This window comes from Geotrypetes seraphini, chromosome 2 (genome assembly GCF_902459505.1).
Source record: "Geotrypetes seraphini chromosome 2, aGeoSer1.1, whole genome shotgun sequence".
NCBI classification, from domain to species: Eukaryota; Metazoa; Chordata; class Amphibia; order Gymnophiona; family Dermophiidae; genus Geotrypetes; species Geotrypetes seraphini.
In genome coordinates, this window is record NC_047085.1 from 264,873,685 (window position 1) to 264,895,873 (window position 22,189).

The window sequence follows — 22,189 nt, forward strand, 5'->3', positions numbered from 1 at the left end:
ATACCTGAGGGAGCTAGGCCTGGGCCTGAACTATGTCTAGCAGAGCTTCAATGTACTCCAATCACTGTACTGGGAAGCAGATGGGACTTGGACCTACTGGGCTTCATTATAAACTACCCAAACAATCCTCTGCATCGATAAATGAGTACCTTTCTTTGATGTGCTCTTGCCTGGTCAATTGTCCAGAGACACGCATGAACTCTCAATTTGTGTAGCAATGCTGTGACTATGACTAAACACTTTGGGAGAAGACACAAGTTCAAAAGGCAGAACATGATATTAGTAATGATGTTCCCCACCCAAAATCTGAGATACATCCTGTGACTGGAAAGTATCTGTGTGTAGGTGTAAGCATCCTTCAAAGCCAGAGAGTATAGCCAATTGTCTGCCTGAATTATGGGAAGGAGAGTGCCTAGGGAAAGCATCCTGAATCATTTCTTGACCAGGAACTTGTTCAGGGCCCTTAGGTCTAGGATAGGACAAAATCCCCCCCCCTCCAATCTTTTTGGGCACTAGGAGTACTTAGAATAGAAGTCGTCTTCTTCCTCTCATGGGACGGGTTTGACTGCATGGGCCTGTAAAAGAGAAGAGTTTCCCTTTACAAGCACTGCCCAGTGCAGAGAATCATTTTTTGAAACTAACAGCCAGCATTTAAGAAAAACCAAGCTGCCAGGGCTGAATGTTATTCCTATCACTTGCTACTAATGATTCAAATTAAGTGGCAGTTGCTGGAATGGAGACGTGTTGTGAATGAAACCCCTCTTCTCCACCTGGCAAGGCACTGCACCCTCCTCTGCCTCAGGTACACACATTTAGACTGTAAGCCTTCCCCAGCCAGTGAAAGACCTACTTTGCTTGAAGGTAACTCAGCCTGACTTACCAAGAAAAACATGCAAGTTAAATTCTGTAAGTTAACACACATAAATGAGAATCCTGCATAAACGGGCGTGTACACTCAGTTTGCAAATTTCTATATTTATGCATATTTGTGCAAACATACACACATAAATGCCATTATTTGAAACATTTATATGCATAACAATTAGTGCTTATGTTACAGAACTGTCCCCCCCTCCCCGGGTCACAGGAGATACTAAACCAGTATCCAAAAAAGATAATGTGGATCAAATCAGTTTGTCCACTAGTGATGCTACTGACAGCACTCTCTCTGTCTCTCATATATGCCAGAGACATATTTCTATACATTCTCTCTATAGATGGTCTCACAAGTCTTTCAAGTAGATAAACAGTTATCCGGATGATAACACATACATGAATTCTCAATCCAACATCCGAGTCTCACCTCATTTAATTTAGCTCCATTCTTATTCATAGAATTTTATAAAACTCTGTAAATATATACTTTTTATATAAGAAAAAAGGCCTCAGAAAACCGCCCCTGCCCTTGATAATGAGATTTTATCTGGCTCTCAACGGAAATAAGAAAAGCAAGAATGGAACATATGGTGACCTTCTCTGTACTCAAATATCTAATTGGACATCACTATTTATTTTATTTTAGGTATTTATATACCGCCTATCAAGGTTATCTAAGTGGTTTACAATCAGGTACTCAGGCATTTACCCTATCTGTCTAGGTGGGCTGGATAGCATATTAACTTGTTCCATACAATTCTTCAAACTAAAGAGTATTGTTCATTTGCAGTTATGATGCTATTGGCTTGCATAAACAGCAGAAAATCTCTTCTGGTCTTGCATGAGTTTTGCTCTCATGGCTTGTTTCATCACTTGAGCTTACCTATCTAGATTTTGATAGAGCTGAACAGCTGCATTAAGAAGTACAAGTACCTGGCAGGACATGAACAATGCCTGGCACATTGCTCAAGAATACCTGGTTTACAAAAACGAGAACAAAATAAAGGAACAGTTTAGGTTTTAAACACCAACCAGGCAGAAAATTAAATAGTCACTTTTACTGTACAAGTAACAGACAGAGAAATAAAAACACAACAAAATTTTGTCCAGACCCAACAATCCCTCTTCCTCCCGACCATCCATGAGAAATTTGGCCAATTAGAAGTTTTATAAAATACTGGAGAAAAAAAAAAAGAATTTAAAATCTATATGCATATTTGCACTCCATTAAAAGAATCAGCAGGTGGCAGATGTCTCTCCCTGTATGAGGTTTAAGATGGTCTAAATGAAGCCTTGATTCATCACTTTTAATCCTTCAATCCCCCCTCCCCCACCTCTCTCTCTCTAAGGAACTGGCTGAGGAAAATTCATTTCAGTGCATAAAGCTGCACCTTCCATAAAATGTATTTTCTTGTTATTATTAGAGGACAGCCTTCTTTCCACAACAGAACAGTAAACCCCTATTGCACTGTAAAGCAGTTTTAAGCCTTTGAATCTCTCCTGAGGATTCAAATAATATTAAAATCAGTAACAGTGACCTCCAGATTCCTCACTTGAAAAATGAGAACTGGTGGCCAGCTCTCCCATCCTTATTCTGCTAAAAAGCCCATCATTGGGTCTTGAATTTACCACTGGCGCTAGGATAAAAAATCTCCCTCTAAGAAATGCAAACCTAGTGACATCATAACCCCTAATACACCGCCTCTCCAGTCCCTTCCCAGTGAAATTTCAATGGACTGTACACCAGGAAGGGAACACAGGTCATTAAGATAGTGTCTGGGAGAAAGGAATGAGATAATCAAATGCACAGGTAGTCTCCAACCATCGCTATCTTGCTCCTATTTCTACAGGAATATTTTGAGCTGTTGAGATCTCAGCGGTATTGCACTACCCTTTATTAACAAATGGGTAGTTAAGGGTAGCATGGGCAGGAAATGGTGTCAGTGGAATAGAAAGCAAAAAGCTAATGCCAGCTAGCCCCAATAATTGGCATGGCAGTAAATAGACAAAGGAGAGGATGAATGGATGATCCTCTCCCTTCTCCCTCTCACAGACAATAGAAGCTTAATTACTGTGCCCCCTATCACTCCTGCCCCACCTTTCCAAACAAACAAAAAATCTGGTTGCTATTGCACAGAGAAATATAATCATCTTGTTTCAAATCAGGCACCAGCTGCTCATTCTGTTTCTCCTGCACCAAAAATCTGTGCTGGTTCCTGCAGGGGAATCCAAGTACAAACCTATCACTGACAAAATTCATTTGTTAAAAAAGGAAACAGCCAAGGATGAGAAGACAATCATCAGTAGACTCTCCTCCTTTTGCTGGGATAAAAGGACATCCTCCCTCTGCCACAAAACACTGAGGTTTCTGGGTGTAGTAGTCTCAATAAAATTAAGTGGGCCAGTACTGAAAAGCACTTATCTAGTTAGCAGGCATTGCTAACCAGATAAGTGCTGATAGCAGTACCAGCTGAATATGTCCTCTCACTATCTCGGCAGTCGGCACTATCTAACAGTATTGGGACAGTCCAAGGGCAGAGCTTGGTTGGCGTCAAAGATTGTTAGCAGTCATATTCAGACCACTAACTGAATAAAGTTAGGACAATAAAAAATGAAGTCCTAACTTAATCCAGCTAGCTATCAGATAAGTGGTCTGAATATGGCTGCTAACTGAAGGCACTTCTGGATTGGTGTTGAAGCTGAATATTCAGCACTAGCCAATACCCAGATATCAGTCTCATTTTAACCATGGCAACCAGCATGTTATTTAACCATTAATCACTACAGCAGTTAAATATGGGATCCACTAAAGTTAAATTCTATACCACCAATCAGGAACTGCCCAGGAACTATGCAGCCTTATTTCTGGTGCATAATGAAGGGCCCATTTGTTTTCAGGCCTCATATTCTCTCTTTTCTCCCTCCTTGTTGCCTTCTTGACTTTTTCCTAGAGTAGGTGGTGAGGAAGAGGAATTGCATAACCACATACACAAACTATCTCCACAGTGAAGGGTTACAGAGTAAGTTATACCTTTTACCTCTCTGACCATAGCAGAAATTGTTGGCACATTAAAAGTGTGCAAAGTTTCAAGACAGAAAATGAAAAAAATTATTATTAAGGCTGAGAAAATCAATATGTTATTTTCCCTGTGGTTATTCCTGCTAATGCTGTGAACTTTGAGTTTCATGCTGCACATGTGAGGTATTGTGAGACACTAACCCAGAAGTGGTGGGGCTTGGACAATCCCTGCCTACTCACATCCTTTCATATACCCGTTTCCAATTAAATGCCATCTCCTCTTGCATTCCCATCCAGATTCTTCAGTTTGGTTCCCTCAACAACTGAAAAAAGTCTTCTTAGCCTTTCTGATCCATCTTCCATGCAGGTCTGTTAGCATCACCTCTCTTCTCAGCCAATTCCAGACATCTCTCCTCTTGTATTCAGTGCTGGCAAAAGGGAAATGACTGCCAAAGATGAAGATCATAGTAAAGGAGGACAAGCACCAGCTGCAGGGCAACTACCTGGAGTAGGGAGTGGACCAGCCCCTCCCACCAGTTCTCACTCCTGTCTAGCAGCAAACCCTATTTCAGTTTGTCGTCTTTTCCATCTTGTCCTTAGCTTTTGTCCTTTGGCAACTTGGTTTTCGACTCCTGCTTGTTGCCCAGTAATTTCAACACCTTTATAGGCTTGAACTTGCCTTTCTTCTTAACCTCTGGGTCAGCATCTTTGTGGAAATCTGCCAAGGGAGAGGAAAGAAAGAAGAAATTAGGTTCTTACTTGCTAATTTTCTTTCTGTTAGCTTGTAGACTAACAAATGGATTATATGCCTCATTACTACCAGCAGGTGGAGACTGAGCACAAACTTGTACAGTCAAACCTTGGTTTGCGAGTAACCCGGTTTGCGAGTGTTTTGCAAGATGAGCAAAACATTCTCACAAAACTTGTCTTGCAAACCGAGTGTTGACTCAATTTGTGAGAACCCTCCCCCCCCCCCCGATAACTGGCATCTCTCCCCCCCCCCCGCTCGCAAAGGCACCCCCCGCACGCAAACCGGCACCTCCCCCCGAACAACTTGAACTTATCCCCCCCTGTCTGGCACCGGCACGCAACCCACAAGACGTGCCCATGCCGCTAGAAGATCTTCCTGCCTCTGCCAGGCCTTGAGCATGCATCTACGTATGCTCAAGGCCTTCTAATTCTCCCTCTCGACGAGATTCTCGGCGAGAGGGAGAATTAGAAGGCCTTGAGCATGCGCAGATGCATGCTCAAGGCCCGGCAAAGGCAGGAAGATCTTCTAGCGGCATTTTTTCCCTTTAAAAGTTCTCATTGTGCTGAAAAGCGCCCTAGCTGAAAGAAAAGTGCCGGTTACATGAGAAAATACAGTAAAAAGGCAGTTTTAAAGGGACATGAGCCCTTTAGACCAACACACTCAGGATTTTGTCTTTTTTTTACAGAACAGACTCCACAGCTCTCAAAGCTGGAAAGCTGACCAACTAGGGGGCCAGGCCATCGGCTGAGGCACCTCTACAAAAATATGGGGAGGTGGGGGAAGGGACCCAGCACAAGACCCGCTGGGTTTAACACCCCCCCGAGGTCAAACGGATCCCCAAACAGGACCCGTCCAAGCTCTCTCCGGCACAAAAGGGGAACCTAGGAGTCTAAAACAAAATTCCAACAGTAGTAAGAGGGGAGCCGATCTAGTCTTACCCATCTGCTATGGAGACTGAGTCAGACAGAGTTGCTGGGGCAGATTCTAGCCTGATATACAAGTTTGTGCTCAGTCTTCACCTGCTGGTAGTAATGAGGCATATAACCCATTTGTAAGGACTATATCAGTCTACCAAGCGATAAACAATGCTGAGTTCTCTTTCTCAAGGTGAAATATTAAGGGTTTATGCTATCGTATTTAGAAAAAGATTGCATTCTGTTACAATAACTGAAGATAAATGACTTTACAGTAGAATCTCAGTTATCCGGTACCCATGGAGATTAGTGGATGCCGGATAACTTGTTTCTGGTTGATTGAGAATGCTATATTAGAAACCTTGTCTACAGATTTCCATTCTGTCCCTTCCCGCCCGTGAGAAGCCCGTTTTGAGTGCTGCCTCCTGCCGCTTCAGTTAAGGAAGGGAGGGAGGGTGTTTGTGGCTCAGGACTTCCCCTGCTTCTGTTGCTTCAGAAGGAGGGAGGAAGGAGGGCTTTGCAGCTCAGGACCGCTGTTGTGCTGGTGCTTTGGGGCAGGAGGGGTGTTCCCGGCTCAGGACTGCTGCCACTTCTACTACATACGTCGGGGCTTGAGGGAGGTTTACAGCTCAGGACCACTGCTACACTGATGCTTTAGGTCAGGAGGGAGGTGGGGTTCATGGCTCACGCGACTGCCACTGCTTCTAGTACTTTGGGGCTCGAAGGGGTGAGTTCTCTGGACACAAGCAGGGAATATGCAGGCACACTTGCTGGTGAAGTCCTCCGACTAAGCCTGTGCGTCGGTGCTTTCCCTTAGCTTTTAGCTTACTGAGCATGTGCAGGATGCCCCACATCTGCAGCCCCTCCCCTCATCATGTCAGGTTTTTTTAAACTGCTCATGTACAGTCACAGCTCTCCCCTCTTATCTCCTCAGAGAAAAAAAAAATAAAAAAACAGAAAGCCAAACGGTTTTCTAGCCATTGAGGCATTAGTTTTTCCAATTAATTTGCCTCTCAGAGAAAAAAAAAAAAAGCAATGTACAATAGACGCGGTCTTAAAAACTGCCTAAATACTGCATGCTTTAAGACCACAAAAACATCTTTTTTTCCTTCACGGCTGATACCATGGACAGTGGCACTCTCCCCCTTCATGGCAGAACTGTGATGAAGGCGTTGAGGCTGCCAACTTTGCCACTTGCTTCCTCCTCCTAGGGCCCTGTCTCAGTACCGCCGGGGGAGGGAAGCTCAGCACCAACGACACCAGCAGAGAAGAAAAAAACAGCAATTGCGGCATGACACAAAATGAAGCCTATCTCCCTCTCCACCAGCGGCAACTTTAGCGGCACATCCCTCACAAAAAGACACTGGGACGCCACTAACAGTGGATGTTTCTGGGAAGGCTCCTGGGGGCTCAGTTTCCACCTTATGGTCCTCTCCTAGCTCCATGCTGAAAGATTTGGCTGCAACTTTGAAAACCACATCAAAATTGGCAAAAACCCATGCTAAGACTAAACGGCTTGCCTCTCCATCTCCTCTGGAGCACGACCAGGTACCACATAAACGTCTTGCTCTGCCTGTTTTAGTTCCAGAACCACCTCCTCAGGTTCTGAGTCTATTCAGTCACTTTCTAATTTTTTCAATCTTTTACAAAGGTTTATGCAGGATAGTGCTGCTTTACTTCAGCCTCCTCTCTTGCTCCTGCTATTCCTCTCCTTGAAGCACAGCAGTGCCCTGCTTGTATGGAACAACTTTCATCAGAGATTTCTGTTTTATCAAACTCTGTTGGTGTTCTTCGGAGCATGAATTGAGGTCCCTGCACTCCCATCTGTTCATCCCCAGCGCAGGCAGATTCTCTTAAAGATTAGTCAGATCATGATGATGTCCTTATATCAAACCTTGGCCAGCCTTATTTACCTCTTTTACAGCCAGTTCCAACCGAGGAGTTTTCTTTTCCTAAGTTCTTACAAAAGGTTTCTACTCTTCTGAATCTTCATAAGGCCACTGTGCCCATAGGCAGTAAGGATTTTCAAGCTATCCTTCAGTCCTATAAAACTCCAAAGGAAATCATTTAATTGCCAGTACATCAGATATTACAAGACTGGCTAACTGGCAAAACCCCCATAGGTCTCCACAGCTTCTAAGAGACTTGAATTAAAATACAAGGTGAAAGAGTCACCTAGACATGACCTATTTCAACTCCATCACCATTTCATGGTCTCAGAGTCAGCTATTAAGAAATCAAAAGCATCAAAAATTTCCTGCTAATGCTCCCCCAGGAAAAGATTGTCGTCTCCTGGAGTCCGCTGGCCTCAAGGTATATCAGGGCTCTATGCTTTCATCTAGGATTGTGGCTCATCAGCTTCAAATACTACATTTTCAACATTCAATCCTTCAACAATTTGACACTGCTTCTCCTGAGGCCATTCCAAATTGTCATGTAGCACTTCAGGAGTCTACTTACCACTTAATTAAAACCAACTTTGATGTCTATGATATGATGACTAGAACTGTGGCAGTGGCTACAGTTGCCCAACACACAACATGATGAAGAGCATCGGACCTAGACTAAAAACTAAACTAAAGCTTAACTTTATATACCGGGTCATCAGCCTAAGGAAGCTCGACTTGGTTTACAACCATTAGATAAAAACTAAAGAAAGTTTACAATGATTAAATAAAAATTAATGAAAGTAATAACGAAAGTTTCAAAGAGATTAGTTTTCAAAATGCTTGACAAAAAAGAAAAAAGTTTTTAGAAGTTTGTGGAAAGATTGGAAAGAACAGGGGCTCCTCAGAATTAAAGGGAGTTCATTCCATAGTTGAGAAAGTTTAAGAGGTCAGAGATAACCTCCATGACAGGTTGGCAGATGCTCTCTGCTTGGGAGACAGCTTGTTTGGAGAAAAGGTACAAGCCACAGTCTCACCACTTAAAGAGGATTCCTCTGAATCTCTACTATGAAGAAGGTGTCAAGGCAGCAAACTTCACTGCTTGCTCCCCCCCCCCCCCAAAGCCTTGTCTTGGTACTGCCGGGGGAGGGAAGCTCAGTGCTGCTGATGCTGGCAGAAAAGAAAAATCTGGCAGTTGCAGCAGGACACAAAAAGAAGCCTATCCAGAGAGATGATACTCCCTCTCCACCGGCAGCAATTTTAGCGGCACATCCCACACAGAGAGGCACTGTGATGTCGCTGTTAACAGTGGATGTTTCTGGAAAGGCTTCCAGGGGCTCAGTTTTGGCCTTATGGTACTCTCCCAGCTCCATGCTGAAAGATTTGGCTGCAACTTTGGAATTCCTCAACTTTCAGCAGAGTTATCTCTTCTTCTCCAGAACAATGCTATAGAAAAGGTACAACTCCAAATAAATCAGGGGTTTTATTAAAATTTTTTCCTAATTCCCAAGAAGATGCAAGGTCTTCGGCCTGATCCTCAATCTCAGACCTCTCAATGCTTTGCCTCAAGAAGGAAAAGTTCAGAATTATCTCCCTTCCAGCAATTCTTCCCTTACTGAAACAACACGACTGGTTACCTGCCCTAGACCTCAAGGATGCATACATTCATATTCTCATTCATCCTTCCCACTGGCACTTTCAACGCTTCAAGTTTCTCAACATGCATTTCCAGTACAAAGTCCTGCCCTTTGGCTTATTATCAGCACCACGGGTGTTCACAAAGTTCCTAGCTGTGGTAGTGACGCATTTGCAAAGACAGCACCATATAGTGTTCTCTTACCTAGAAGATTGGCTATTGGTAGCCCATTCCAAAGACCATCTGCTACTCACATAACATAACATCGTGCTTCTTAACTGCGTACCGTGGTTTACAAAAAGACTATAAACTAGAGACAATTTGAGAATGACAGAAAAAAATTATTTAACTAGCAGCATAGACAAATTGATAACCTAGCAGCAGAACCTAGCAGCAATAAAAAAAAGTGAGAAAAGGCGGAGAGAATATTATAAACTAAAGACAATTTAAGAATGACAGAAATAAATTATTTAACCAAGTATTTTGAAAACATAAGAATTGCCGCTGCTGGGTCAGACCAGTGGTCCATCGTGCCCAACAATCCGCTCACACGGCGGCCCTCTGGTCAAAGACCAATGCCCTGAGACTAGCCTTACCTGCGTACATTCCGGTTCAGCAGGAATTTGTCGAGCTTGGTCTTGAATCCCTGGAGGGTGTTTTCCCCTATGACAGACTCTGGAAGAGCGTTACAGTTTTCTACCACTCTCTGGGTGAAGAAGAACTTCCTTATGTTCGTACAGAATCTATCCCCTTTCAATTTTAGAGAGTGCCCTCTCGTTCTCCCTACCTTAGAGAGAGTGAACAACCTATCCTTTTCCACCAAGTCTATTCCCTTCAGTAACTTGAATGTTTCAATCATGTCCCCTTTCAATCTCCTCTGTTCGAGGGAAAAAAGGCTGAGTTTCTCTAATCTTTCGCTGTACAGCAACTCCTCCAGCCCCATAACCATCTTAGTCGCTCTTCTCTGGACCCTTATGAGTAGTACCGTGTCCTTCTTCATGTTCTGGACGGTAACAATCGCCACCTTCCAGTCCTCCGGAATCTTTCCCGATTTGATCGACAGATTGGCTAGTAGCTGAAGCAGTTCAGCTATAGTCCATTTCAGTTCCTTGATGATCCTCGGATGGATACCGTCCGGTCCCGGGGATTTATCGCTCTTAAGCCTATCAATCTGCCTGCATACCTCTTCTAGACTGACCGTTAACCCTGTCAGTTTCCCGTTTTCGTTTCCATCATAAGTTTTCAGTTGAATGTTCAGTTGAATGTTTATATGAACAGGCTCCAAGCAATAACAATTGAAATTCTCTGTCATGTGAAGCTGCTTGGAATGCTAAAGTATGGTCCAGAAATTTCTTGCTTTTACAGCCATGTACTGAAGGAAAGGTAAACAGGGCATATAAAACAGAGCGGTACCATACATCTTATAGCAAAAGCAACCCAACTTAAACAAAATACAAGCCTCCATTGGCAGCCAATGCAACTCACAATAGGATGGAGTTACATGATCATATTTTTTAAGACCGTAGATGAGTCTAACCAAGTCTTTCTTGGGGATTGTTAAATATACAATATTACAATAATCCAAAAGACTCAGTAATAAAGATTGTACCAGAAGTTTAAAAGCAGAAAAATAAAAAAAGGTTTTAATGGTATATGGTTTCCATAGCATGTAATAGCCCTTACGTACCACAGCATCTATTTGTTTTTTCATAGTCAGAAGCTGATCCAAAATAACTCCCAGTATTTTAGTTGTTGGTTAAATTATATACAAGGTAGAATTTATACCCTGCATATTAATCACTTAGAACTCCGAGTAGTTTATTTCACTCTTCAGGCCTTCCGTCCATAGATTTCCAAAAGAATCATTCTCATTCAGACAATCAAGTGGCTATGCTTTATGTAAACAAGCAGGGGGGCTCGGGATCCCTCGGACTCTGCAGGGAAGCTTACCGTCTATGGAACCATACTCTCTCTTCAAGTGGACCTTCACGCAGTCTATATTCCAGGAGAAACTCGATCCTCACAAGTGGACCCTAAACCCTACTGTCCTACACGACATTTTACAACAATGGGGGACTCTCCATGTGGATTTCTTCACTTCTCAGATCAATGCTCAATGCAGCCTGTTTTGCTCCCTACGTCCAGCTCCTCAAGCAATAGCAAGAGATGCTTTTTCCATTCCATGGGGGCAAAATCTTCTCTATGCTTTCTCACTGTTTCCTTTCATTTCCAGGGTTATTTAGAAAGTTACCACAGACAAAGCGCAACTTATACTCTTTGCACCCTAGTGGCCCATACAGATATGGCATCCACTGCTCCTGGATCTTCTGGATGCTCCTCCAATTCCCTTAGGGGACCTCATCCTAAATTTCTTCCCAAGGTGTTTTCGGAATTCCATCTTAATCAAATCATCACTTTGCCATCGTTCTTTCCACCTCCTCATTCCTCTGCACCTTCATACATTAGATTGCAGAAGAGCACTTTTTATTTTACCTTAAGGAGACTTCTCATTTCCACAAATCCAGGCAACTATTCATTTCCTACAATCCAGCTACCCGTGGTCAACCAGCAACTAAAAGAGCTATATCATCATGGATTACATGCTACATCCATTTTTGTTGCACAAGAGCTCATATACAGCCCCCTAGTTCAATAGGGGCACATAAACTACGAGCACCAATATTTCTAGATCGTTTCTTGATACCACACTCTCCAGCCAGGACACTTAGATCAACGGAACAGCATTTGCTGCCTATCCCTTCTCTAAAAATAATAGGTACCAGAAGATCTACAATTTTTTCAGTCATAGCACCCCAACTTTGGAACAATTTACCAATCTATTTACGTAGAGAAACCTCATTAGAAAAATTTAAAAGCACATTAAAATGCTACCTGTACAAAGACACATTTGAGTCATAGATAGGATAATTTATCTAATATTAATCCCAGGCTCAAATACCTAATTTTAACTAACAACCTCTCCTATTCTCTTTTTAGGCTTAGCCATATTTTCTTAAAAAAAAAAAAAAAAAATTTCTTCATTACCCTCCTGATAATGTTTTTCCTTAAATGTATTTTTACTTTCCTTAAAGACTATAGTTCACCCCTCTTCCTTTTTGTATCGCTAATTACTTATGTACATACATTGTATGTTTAATTGTACAAATTGTTTTATTTTGTCTCCCAATTTTAAATTGTAATACGCATAGAAATATTTGATATTGCTTGTACAACAAACTTCTAATAAACTTGAGCTACAGCTGCTTCATTAGCAAACTTGAAATCAATCCCAATTCAGGATATCTGCAGAGCAGCAACCTGGGCTTCAGTGCATACGTTTACAAAGCATTATTGTTTAGACCAAAACTTAGCACAAGACATTCGTTTTGGGCAATCAGTCTTACGTAATTTATTTGCATTGAAATTTATATCCACCACCCATCAGCTTGGGACTCACCAACAAGTGTGCCTGTATATCCCCTGCTTGTCTCCGGAGAAAGCAAAGTTGCTTACCTGAAACAGGTGTTCTCCGTAGACAGCAGGGGAATGCAGCCACACTTGCCCACCCACCTTGACTTGTTATATTGCTATAGACAAAACTGGCAGGATGAGGGGAAGGGCTCCAGGTGTAGCGCATCCTGCACATGCTCAATAAGTTAAAAGCTTACTATAGCTAGGGGAGAACACCGACACACAGGCTCAGTCAAAAGACTTCACCAACAAGTGTGGCTGCATTTCCCTGCTGTCTACAGAGTACACCTATTACAGGTAAGCAACTTTCTTTCATGGCTGGTGCTTTAGGGGACTTTTTTTCCCACCTGTGATTTTTTTTTGCCGGTTGGGTGAGAGTACCGATTAACGGAGATTCTACTGTATGGTTCCAAATACAATTATAACAGTTTAAAAGCTCTATTTACTAATTGTGTTAATCAGTTAGGGTGCATCAATGTACATTAACATGTTAATTTGAGGTTTCTTCTTTTCTGGATAAAGTTTAAAGAAATATACCAAGGAAAATTTGGATTAAATAAATTAAAAATGACTTAGCCTGTTATAGACTGGATTTGGAACAAGCTAAATCACAGCAGTGGACAAATCATACTAGAGAGACATTATAAAAAAAAGCCTAGGACCTTGCTGCCACCACAGCAGTGTATCGTAATCATCCACAACGGGTCATGTGCTAAGGAACCTAAAGTTCAAATTAAACACATGGAAGAGTCATTTTATAACAGAACATAAAGAATAGTCTTACTGGATCAGTCCAATATCCTTGTCTTCACGGAGGCCAATACAAGTCACAAGTACCTGGCAAAAACCCAACTAGTAGCAGCATTCCATGCTACCGATCCAGGGCAAGCAGTGGCTTCCCCCATGTCTGTCTCAACAGCAGACTGTGGACTTTTCCTCTAGGAATTTGTCCAAACCTTTTTTAAAACTAGCTACATAAACCACTCTTACCACATCCTCTGTGCTTAAATATTCTCTGAGTGAAAAAATATTTCCTCCTATTGGTTTTTAAAAGTATTACTGTAATTTCATCAAGTGTAAATCTTGATGCAGTAAAAAAATCAAGCCACTTGTACCCATTCTACACCATTCAGGATTTTGTAGATTTCAATCACATCTCCCCTCAGCCTTCTCTTTTCCAAACTGAAGAACCCTAACCTCATATGAAATGTTTGGAGATCCCCTACTTTATGGCCAACTGATGGTAGCCATCTTTGCAGGTGCAGGTGCAGTTTCAGATGCATTCTGGCATTCTTTCCCTTGGAACATGTGGGTGCAAACGTCTGGGAAATTCTGCATGTGCAAACAGGAAGCAAGTCTTAGCTAATGTCTCACATCATGCCTGGGCAAATGGTAACAGCAAAATTCCCTCCATCACTGGGGAAAACAGCAAGAGCTGGCTGATATCACACCCAGAAGACGATTAACAGGCTTCCAAAACATTTTAGAACTCAACCAGTTATTGTAGAAGATTAAACACTATTTCTGGAGGAACTCTGAAAGCAAACTACAGGTTGTACATTGCAAATCATTATTACACTTCTCTGTGTGTGCCAGTGGGGTTATTTAAAGCTGAGAATCCTCTCTCACTTTCATGTTTGGTTCCTTTCTTACCTTTCTTTTTAATCATGGCTTCTAGCATCTTATCTTCCTCCTCCTCTCTGCAATAAATGAAAAGGATAATCAGATGTGTGCATGTGTTTACCCTTTCCCACAAGCAGATAAGTTCTGGAGACCTTTCTATGTTTTCACATAAGCATATCATTCATCCTCAAAATATAGACTAGCAGGGAGTGGGGAAGGGGATGAGGGTGAGAGTGAGGGTAAAGAGGACAAGACCGAACAATTTTGACATCAATGAAGCAGATATTTCTGATGGCTACAGGACTATTATTCCCTTTGTACTATGTGAACTGAAATACTGCACAGCTTTCTTCCAAAGTATTTTAGGACACTGTAATGGGGCATGCACATTTCACAAGGAGACAGGTAAGCAGAAGGTTAAAGCTGCTAGGTGACTGCTAGGAAGCCTGTTGGGACAGTGTCTGGGAGAAGCAGATATAGGTCTCCTATGCATAGCCATAGGTGGGAAATGGAGGCTGATTCCTGGCACTCAAGACAATGTTTCCTTAGAACAACCCTATTTTTTTAAATGGTTGCAATTGAGGCAGGCCATTCAGGTTGGGTTCCCTGAATGGAAATCATTAAACAATCAATATAGTTTAAAGTTCTTATGCTTTAAAGCAGACTTCCTAGGACATCAAGCCGCATTGTGGTATAAATTAATATCTGGATATTTGAATAAAAAACCAAAAAATGGTCTAAGAGACATTTGGAGCATTGAGATTGGACATCAAATTAATGCATCTCAATGGCCACTAATTTGGTCTTGGAGAATGGGATGTACAGTGTCGGCATCTATGAGACAAACATGGTTCTTTATATTACATAGAGCTTTTTGGACCCCTACTCGATTACAAAAATTAGATAGTTCTAAGTCTAATAGATGTTGGCACTGTAATCTAGAACCAGGGACACTAGATCATTTATTATATTACTGTCCTTATATTAAAATATTTTGGAATTCAATTTGGCCACAAATTAATAAATTAATGGAAAATCATATAGCAATATCATATGATACAATTTTATTTGGAACAATGATGAGAAAAAAAAGTCAAATTTCACCAGAAAACAATAAACTTTTATTAATTATGACAGGGGTTGCCATTCAACATATAACTAACAATTGGAAAAATTACAACAACCTAAACTACACATTTTGGTGGAATACAATATGCCATGTTTTTAAAATGGAAAGAACAATATCAATACAAAAAGGGACATATGATAAATTTATAAAAATATGGGGGCCATTGACAAAATACTGTAATGATTAAATAATAGAATACTTTTTCTTCCTTTCTTCTTTTAGAGATTTTCTTATGACACACATATAGGGGGGGTAAGGAAAACAATTTATATATAGTATATTATAATATATTATACAAAATGTAACAAATGATTAAGGGATAATAGAAGGGTGGGGGGAGGAAAAATGAATAAAATTTATCCAAAATATATTGTATTAGATATAAATATGTTATTGAATAAATGTATTCCAATATGTTATATACTTTTATAAAATTTTAAAATATTATATTAAAATGGTGAAGGGGTGGGGGGAAGGGGAAGGGGAAAATCAAATTCAGACATACATTGTGTTAGATATAAAAGTGATACCATGCATGTATCAAATGTATTTTATTATTCTGTACACTTTTTGTGAAATTTGAAAATAAAAATATAATGGAAAAAAAAAAAGAACAACCCTATTTTTTCTTTGCAGTTGTAAAGAAATCTTTTAAGGTTCCCTATTGCATGGGACTTATAGCCTAGTCAGGGGAAGGCCAGAAACCCCACTGTTGTAATTTGTGAATTCCATCAAACAAGGGACAGGAATTTTGCCTTGGAGTTTTTAACTCTGCTAACAGAGACTTCATTAAAGGACACTAACAAAGGATGTCAATGGGCACTTAAGACAAAATTTCTATGCGATATTTATCCATGTCATTGCTCTCCCTTCTACCCCCTCCCTCACTCTGTCACACACTACCCTACTTCCATGTAATAAACATTTATCAGGAAAAGTAACACCCAGTGCCTTCTACTAGAGCAGGGATGTCAAACTCAAATTACATAAGGAGCTGAAATCTAAAACACAGGCTAAGTTGTGGGCCGGATTTTTTATTAAGATACTCACCTCCTCCTTTGCTGACGCACAGTGTGGGTCTCAGCACCTGTGGTGACTCCGACACTCACAGGATTTCTGTGAGCGTCGGATCAATCGCCACCGCTGCCAAAACCCACACTGCATGCCAGAAAAGGAGGGGGTTAGTCTTAGTAGAAATATAGGGATACAACCTCTCCAACCCCACGCTGGCTACAAAATAAATAAAAACTTTTCCTCTCTTTTAGGTCCTAGTTCACGCTTGCTGTCTAACACCAGCTCTAGCAGGATACACATTTCAAATTTGACATATTGTAATCACAAAATAGAAAATAAAATTATTTTTTCTACCTTTTGTGGTCTGGTCATTTTGCTTTTAGTCCCAGTTTCTCTTTCTGATTTTGTCTATCTTCTAATTCTCTTTCCAGTGTCTGCTGTCCATTTTTTTTCTCTTCTCTCTTGCTCCAGTCCCTGTCTCCAACATATTGATTTTTCCCTTTCAACTTTTCTCCTTTTTTCTTTTCTGCCTCTGTCCACTCAAATCTCACCCTCTTTCTCATCCTTCTCCTTTTTAAATTTTCAGCTATCTATCCATCTTCTCTTATTCTGTAGCTCTCCCATTTCCCAGCCTCATATTTCCTTTTATCTCTCCTCTTGGTCCAATATTTTGCTCCCTCTCTTTTCGGTTGTTCTTCTTCCTTCCCCCCTTGATGCTGAACAATGAGATGGAAGGAAAAAAAAAGAGATGCTGCATCTATCTCTCCCTTCCACCCCAGGCCTAACATTTCTCCCTCCCTTCCATCTCCAGATCCAACTTCTCTCCCTTTCTCTTCCCAACTGTTCCCCATCACATCTCCCCTCCCGTCTGCCTGCCTCCCTCCCTCCCCACAGGTCCACCATTTCTTCCTTTCTTTTTCCAAAGGTTCTCCCTTCAAGTATCTTTTTCCCTCTTCCTCCACACTACCCCAGGTCCAACCTCTCTCCTTTCATCTTGCTCTCCTCACAGCCCAGCTTGCCTTTCCCTCCAGCGCCGATCCCTCTCTCCTCACAGCCCGGCGTCTTTCCCTCTAGCGCCGGTCCGATGTCGCCGCCAAACCAAGGAGTCTGCAGGCCTCAGTGATTCAGCAATGTTGTACATGGCTCCCCCTCTTGCTTTTCGCCTGCCGTGGTCTGTTTCCAATGACGTGCAACTTCCTGTTTCCGCCCGAGTGGACCGCGGCAGACAGAAGGCAGGAGGGGAGCCATGGACAACACTGCCGAAGCCGGCAGACTTTCCAGTGCAACGGCGACGTCGGAACGGCACAGGAGGGAGGACACACTGGGCTCTGAGACGGGGAAGTTCGGGAGCATTGCTGCGGGCCACATAAAAAGGCCAGGCGGGCCTTGTGCTTGACACATGTGTACTAGAGAATGACATGGGAACAAATTTGTCCCCGTCAGATCTATCTCCATTCCCGTCCCTGTGAGTTATGTCCCTGTATCTGTCCTCATCTGCACAAGTCTTGAACACTTATCATTTTAAAGTGTTCGAGGCTTGTGCAGATGAGGGCAGAGTTTGAAGGGATGGGGCAGGGACAGAACTCGTGGGGATGGAACAAGATTGGAGATAAATCCCATAGGGATGGGACAAATTTGTCCCCATGTCATTCTCTACATACACAAGCCTGTAACAACTCAGTATAATATCTGCTGAATCCAAATGGCAGCTAAAAATGCCTCCAAGAAGCACAGTGAAAGCATTAGACATTCTCCACTCCACCTCCCAGCATTACCTCTGCCGATCTTCATCAAGGCAGTTCACAATAGCATTCCGTTGCTCAATGATGGTCACCAGTTCCTGCATCAGTACTTGCTCTCGCTCACGATCATCCTCGCTCCAGTCTTTATCTAGGAATTTAAAAAAAACCAAAACCCAGTGAGGCCTGGGCTCCCGTAAAATCTCTCCTCATCACAGTGTGCTGATCTGGTGGCACTGACACCCACGAACTGACAGATAAAATTGCAGCCAGTACCATGAAGAACCTCACTGAGCCCCCTTCGAATGCCTAACAGCCTGCATTCAAGACCCTCAGATTCAGTAGGCAAGCTAAGGTGCTAGGGGTATGGACCCCAAGCTCCACAAAGATCTCTGCAGGCTGGCCAAACAGGTCCCCAAGGGAATAACCTGCCAACTGCAGACCCAAATCTGCTTCTCCATGCAGGCAGAGTTCTTCTGGGGAGTTCTGGTGCACCAATAGTCACAAAAACCTCAAAAATACAGAAAATAATAAAGAAATATACAGAGCAGATCAACACTTCCAACAGCTTGCCAGACCCACTCCTTGAAAGGATATATCATAAGTTTGCATCAAAGAAGGCAGGACTGGCAGGGTCTTGGAAGCACTCAGAGTCTGAATAATACTGTTTCTTTTTATTGGTTAGCACCAACAGCCACAGACTTAGGGAGATATGAGGAGGGGGGAGAGGTGGCCCTGGAAGCAGCCAGGGGGATTGTTGGACACTCATAGAAAATGAGGAGGAGAGAGTGCAAATACTATATAAAAGGAAAGATTGGTAGTACAGATGGTGGACACATTGGAGATGGGAAATGGAGAGGGCAAAGGAGATTCTGAACATAGAAACATAATGGCAGATAAAGGCCAAATGACCAAAAGGCAATGGGAGGACATGGGGAGAGAGGAAGATAGATGCTGGACAGGAGGGAGAATGGTAAGATGAAGGGGAGATCCTGGGCATGGGGGTGTATAGGGAGATGTTGAACACAGGAAGCTAAGAAAATGGATATACAGGAAGAAGGAAGGAAGATGTCAAATACATAATATAATATAAGAATTGCCGTACTTAGACAGATTGAAGGTCCATCAGGCCCATTATTCTGTTTCCAACAGTGGCCAACACAGGTCCCAAGTACCTAGCTAGAACCCACGCAGTAAACAGATTTTATGCTGCTTATCCTAGGAATAAGCAGTGGATTTTCCCAAGTCATCTCAATAATGGCCTATGGGGAATACAGGAAGACAGAGGGAAACTGCACAACATGAAGGATAATTTAAAGAGATGGAGGAGACAGATGGCCAGGAGATGCTGGACATAGGGAAACAAAATGCATATACAGTACTCCCCCGATATTAAGATCATAAGAATATAAGCAGTGCCTCTGCTGTGTCAGACCAAGGTCCATCGCACCCAGCAGTCCACTCACACGGCGGCCCATCAGATCCAGGACCTGTCTAGTAATCCTCTATCTATACCCTTCTATCCCCTTTTCCTTCAGGAAATCATCCAATCCCTTCTTGAACCCAATACCGTACTCTGTCCTATCACACCCTCTGGAAGCGCGTTCCAGATGTCCACCACCCTTTGGGTGAAGAAGAACTTCCTAGCATTGGTTCTGAATCTGTCCCCTCTTAATTTTTCCGAATGCCCTCTCATTCTTTTAGTTTTCGAAAGTTTGAAGAATCTGTCCCTCTCCACTTTCTCTATGCCCTTCATGATCTTGTAATTCTCTATCATGTCCCTTCTAAGCCTCCACTTTTCCAGGGAGAAAAGCCCCAGTTTCTCTAATCTTTCAGCATGTGAAAGGTTTTCCATACCTTTTATCAATCTCGTCGCTCTTTTCTGAACCCTCTCGAGTAATGCCATATCCTTCTTAAGGTACGGCGACCAATATTGGACGCAGTACTCCAGATGCGGGCGCACCATCGTCCGAAACAACGGCAGGATAACTTATTTCGTTCTGGTTGTAATGCCTTTCTTGATAATACCTAGCATTCTATTCGCACTGTGCCGACGGCTTCATTATCTTGTCCACTAGTACTTTCACCCATTACCAGCCCTCCCATCATATCGCTGTACTTCGGGTTCCTGTTTCCTACATGCAAGACTTTACATTTCTCTACATTAAACTTCATCTGCCATCTCGTCGCCCACTCTTCTAGTTTGTTCAGGTCCCCTTGTAAGTCCTCACAATCCTCTCTTGTCCCAACTCCACTAAATAGTTTGGTGTCGTCTGCAAATTTTATTACTTTGCACTTCATCCCTGCTTCTAGATCATTTATAAATACATTGAACAGCAGCGGTCCGAGTACCAACCCCTGCGGGACACCACTCGTGACCCTCCTCCAGTCCGAGTAGTGGCCCTTCACTCCTACCCCTGCGAATCTCGAAAAACCGCGAATATGGTTTTTCATGGGGGAGCCCGAAGAGGGCAGCGGGAGAGGGCAGCAGGAGAGTAGTCGGAGCGCCGCAAGTGCAGGAAATCACTCACGGTATGCTCTGACCGCCTCTTCCTGCACTAAGTCGGGCCTTATCCAATCAGGATCTGCAGTCTGCCCAAGTAGAAACAGGAAGTTGCTTCAGAAGGGGCTGGACCGTGACAAAAGAACAGTACAGAAGAGGCCACCAGCAGCGGCAGAGAATTGTCACTGCGCCACCTCCCTCCCTGAGGCGAGGGGGAGGGTTTGGAACCCGGTGGGGAGCTGCAAGCCACACAAGAGGTCCCTGCGGACCACCACTGGCTCACAGCCCTTGCAATGAAGAACAGTGGCTTAGGCACTTCTATCCTCCACTACCTGCTCCCCCCGCCCCACAGGAAGAAACCCCTATCCAACCCCTGGACCACCTCCAGAGAAACGGCGTAGCCAACCGCAGCTCCTCTGGAAACCAGTTCAGGCAAGTTAGAGTGTGGGTCAAACCGGTGCCTACCCTCCCTCCACCTCTAGCTCCACCGGCCCATCATTAATGACCATTAAAGTTCCTACTATTCTCCACAACAGAACTGGCTAGACCTGGGCTCCCATATTCCTGTCTTTCCAGTCCAGTATCAGCAATTCCAGTGGTCATCGGCCAAGGGAGGTATGTGACCTAGGTGAACTCTGCAGGAAAAGACCATCGCCCAAAAATCATGCTTAATCCCAATCCCACAACTCGCTAGAAAATCACAGTGATTCCATTACACATTGTACTGATTAACGTAAGATCTGTCAACAAGATTTTCATACTACATGACCTTCTATCGGACCACTGAAACCTGGCTACCAGACGATAGAGTACTATTGGGCCATCTCTGCCTAATAGGTTACTAAGCCTTTGCATCATAATGGCCGGATAAAAAAGGAGGGTAAATAGTTGCCATTACAAGATCTCAGCTAGCTAAATCAAATCACTTTTGAGGGTCTGGAATGCCTAACCCACCACAGGCTTCAAGAAAAGTGTCTTTGTCCTCGTCTATAGAGTTCCCCACTCCCCACCAAGTATCTTAGAAAATCTACTTGCTTTTATAGGGAAACTAGTCCTATCCCACTAACAAATCCGGATCTTAGGAGACTGTAACTTTCCTGAATTCCCTAATGTGACTAAACTGACACTTGACTTTGTCAACACCTTATACAACCTTAGCTTCGTCCAGACAATTGACTCCCCTACCCACTCCTTGGGTCACACCCTCAATTTGTTCTAAATAGATCATCACATCCCAATTCAAGCAATGAGGAAATAACACCAGTGCCTTGGTCCAACCATCACCTCATCACCTTCAATAGCGAAATAATATCAGGGATAGATACCCCTCAATCTATTGCCATCATCAAACTAACACCTGATCCTGACTCTGGATCAGACCTACTTAAATTACTGGATCAAAGCAACACAGACCAACAATCCATAACAGATTCAGTGGAGAACTGGAATGCAAGGGTATGTAGACTCTATGAAAGCTTGGTGATCACAATAACTTGCAAAAACAGTGACTAAATCTCCACCTCCCCCGGGTTTAACCCGAATCTAAGGTTGCTGAAAAGAAAAGTACAGAAAGTGGAGAGAACTTTGTGTAAGTGAAAATGCCTGGCTGACAAAAATGCCTGGAAACT

At 42.8% G+C, this 22,189-nt stretch overlaps 1 protein-coding gene across 4 annotated transcripts in view; it reads right to left on the minus strand.

The window, feature by feature from the left end:
- Positions 1-1,329: 1,329 nt before the first annotated feature.
- MICALL1 (MICAL like 1) overlaps positions 1,330-22,189 on the minus strand; it is a 108,646-nt gene continuing 87,786 nt past the window's right edge. For all 4 annotated transcript variants that reach the window (XM_033929562.1, XM_033929560.1, XM_033929561.1 and 1 more), the window contains exons 14-16: positions 18,095-18,209; positions 14,207-14,253; positions 1,330-4,613 (exon numbers count right to left, since the gene is read on the minus strand). In XM_033929562.1, coding sequence (XP_033785453.1) covers positions 4,492-4,613; positions 14,207-14,253; positions 18,095-18,209 — 284 coding nt within the window. In that variant the 3' untranslated portion in view covers positions 1,330-4,491. The remainder of the gene's footprint in view (positions 4,614-14,206; positions 14,254-18,094; positions 18,210-22,189) is intronic.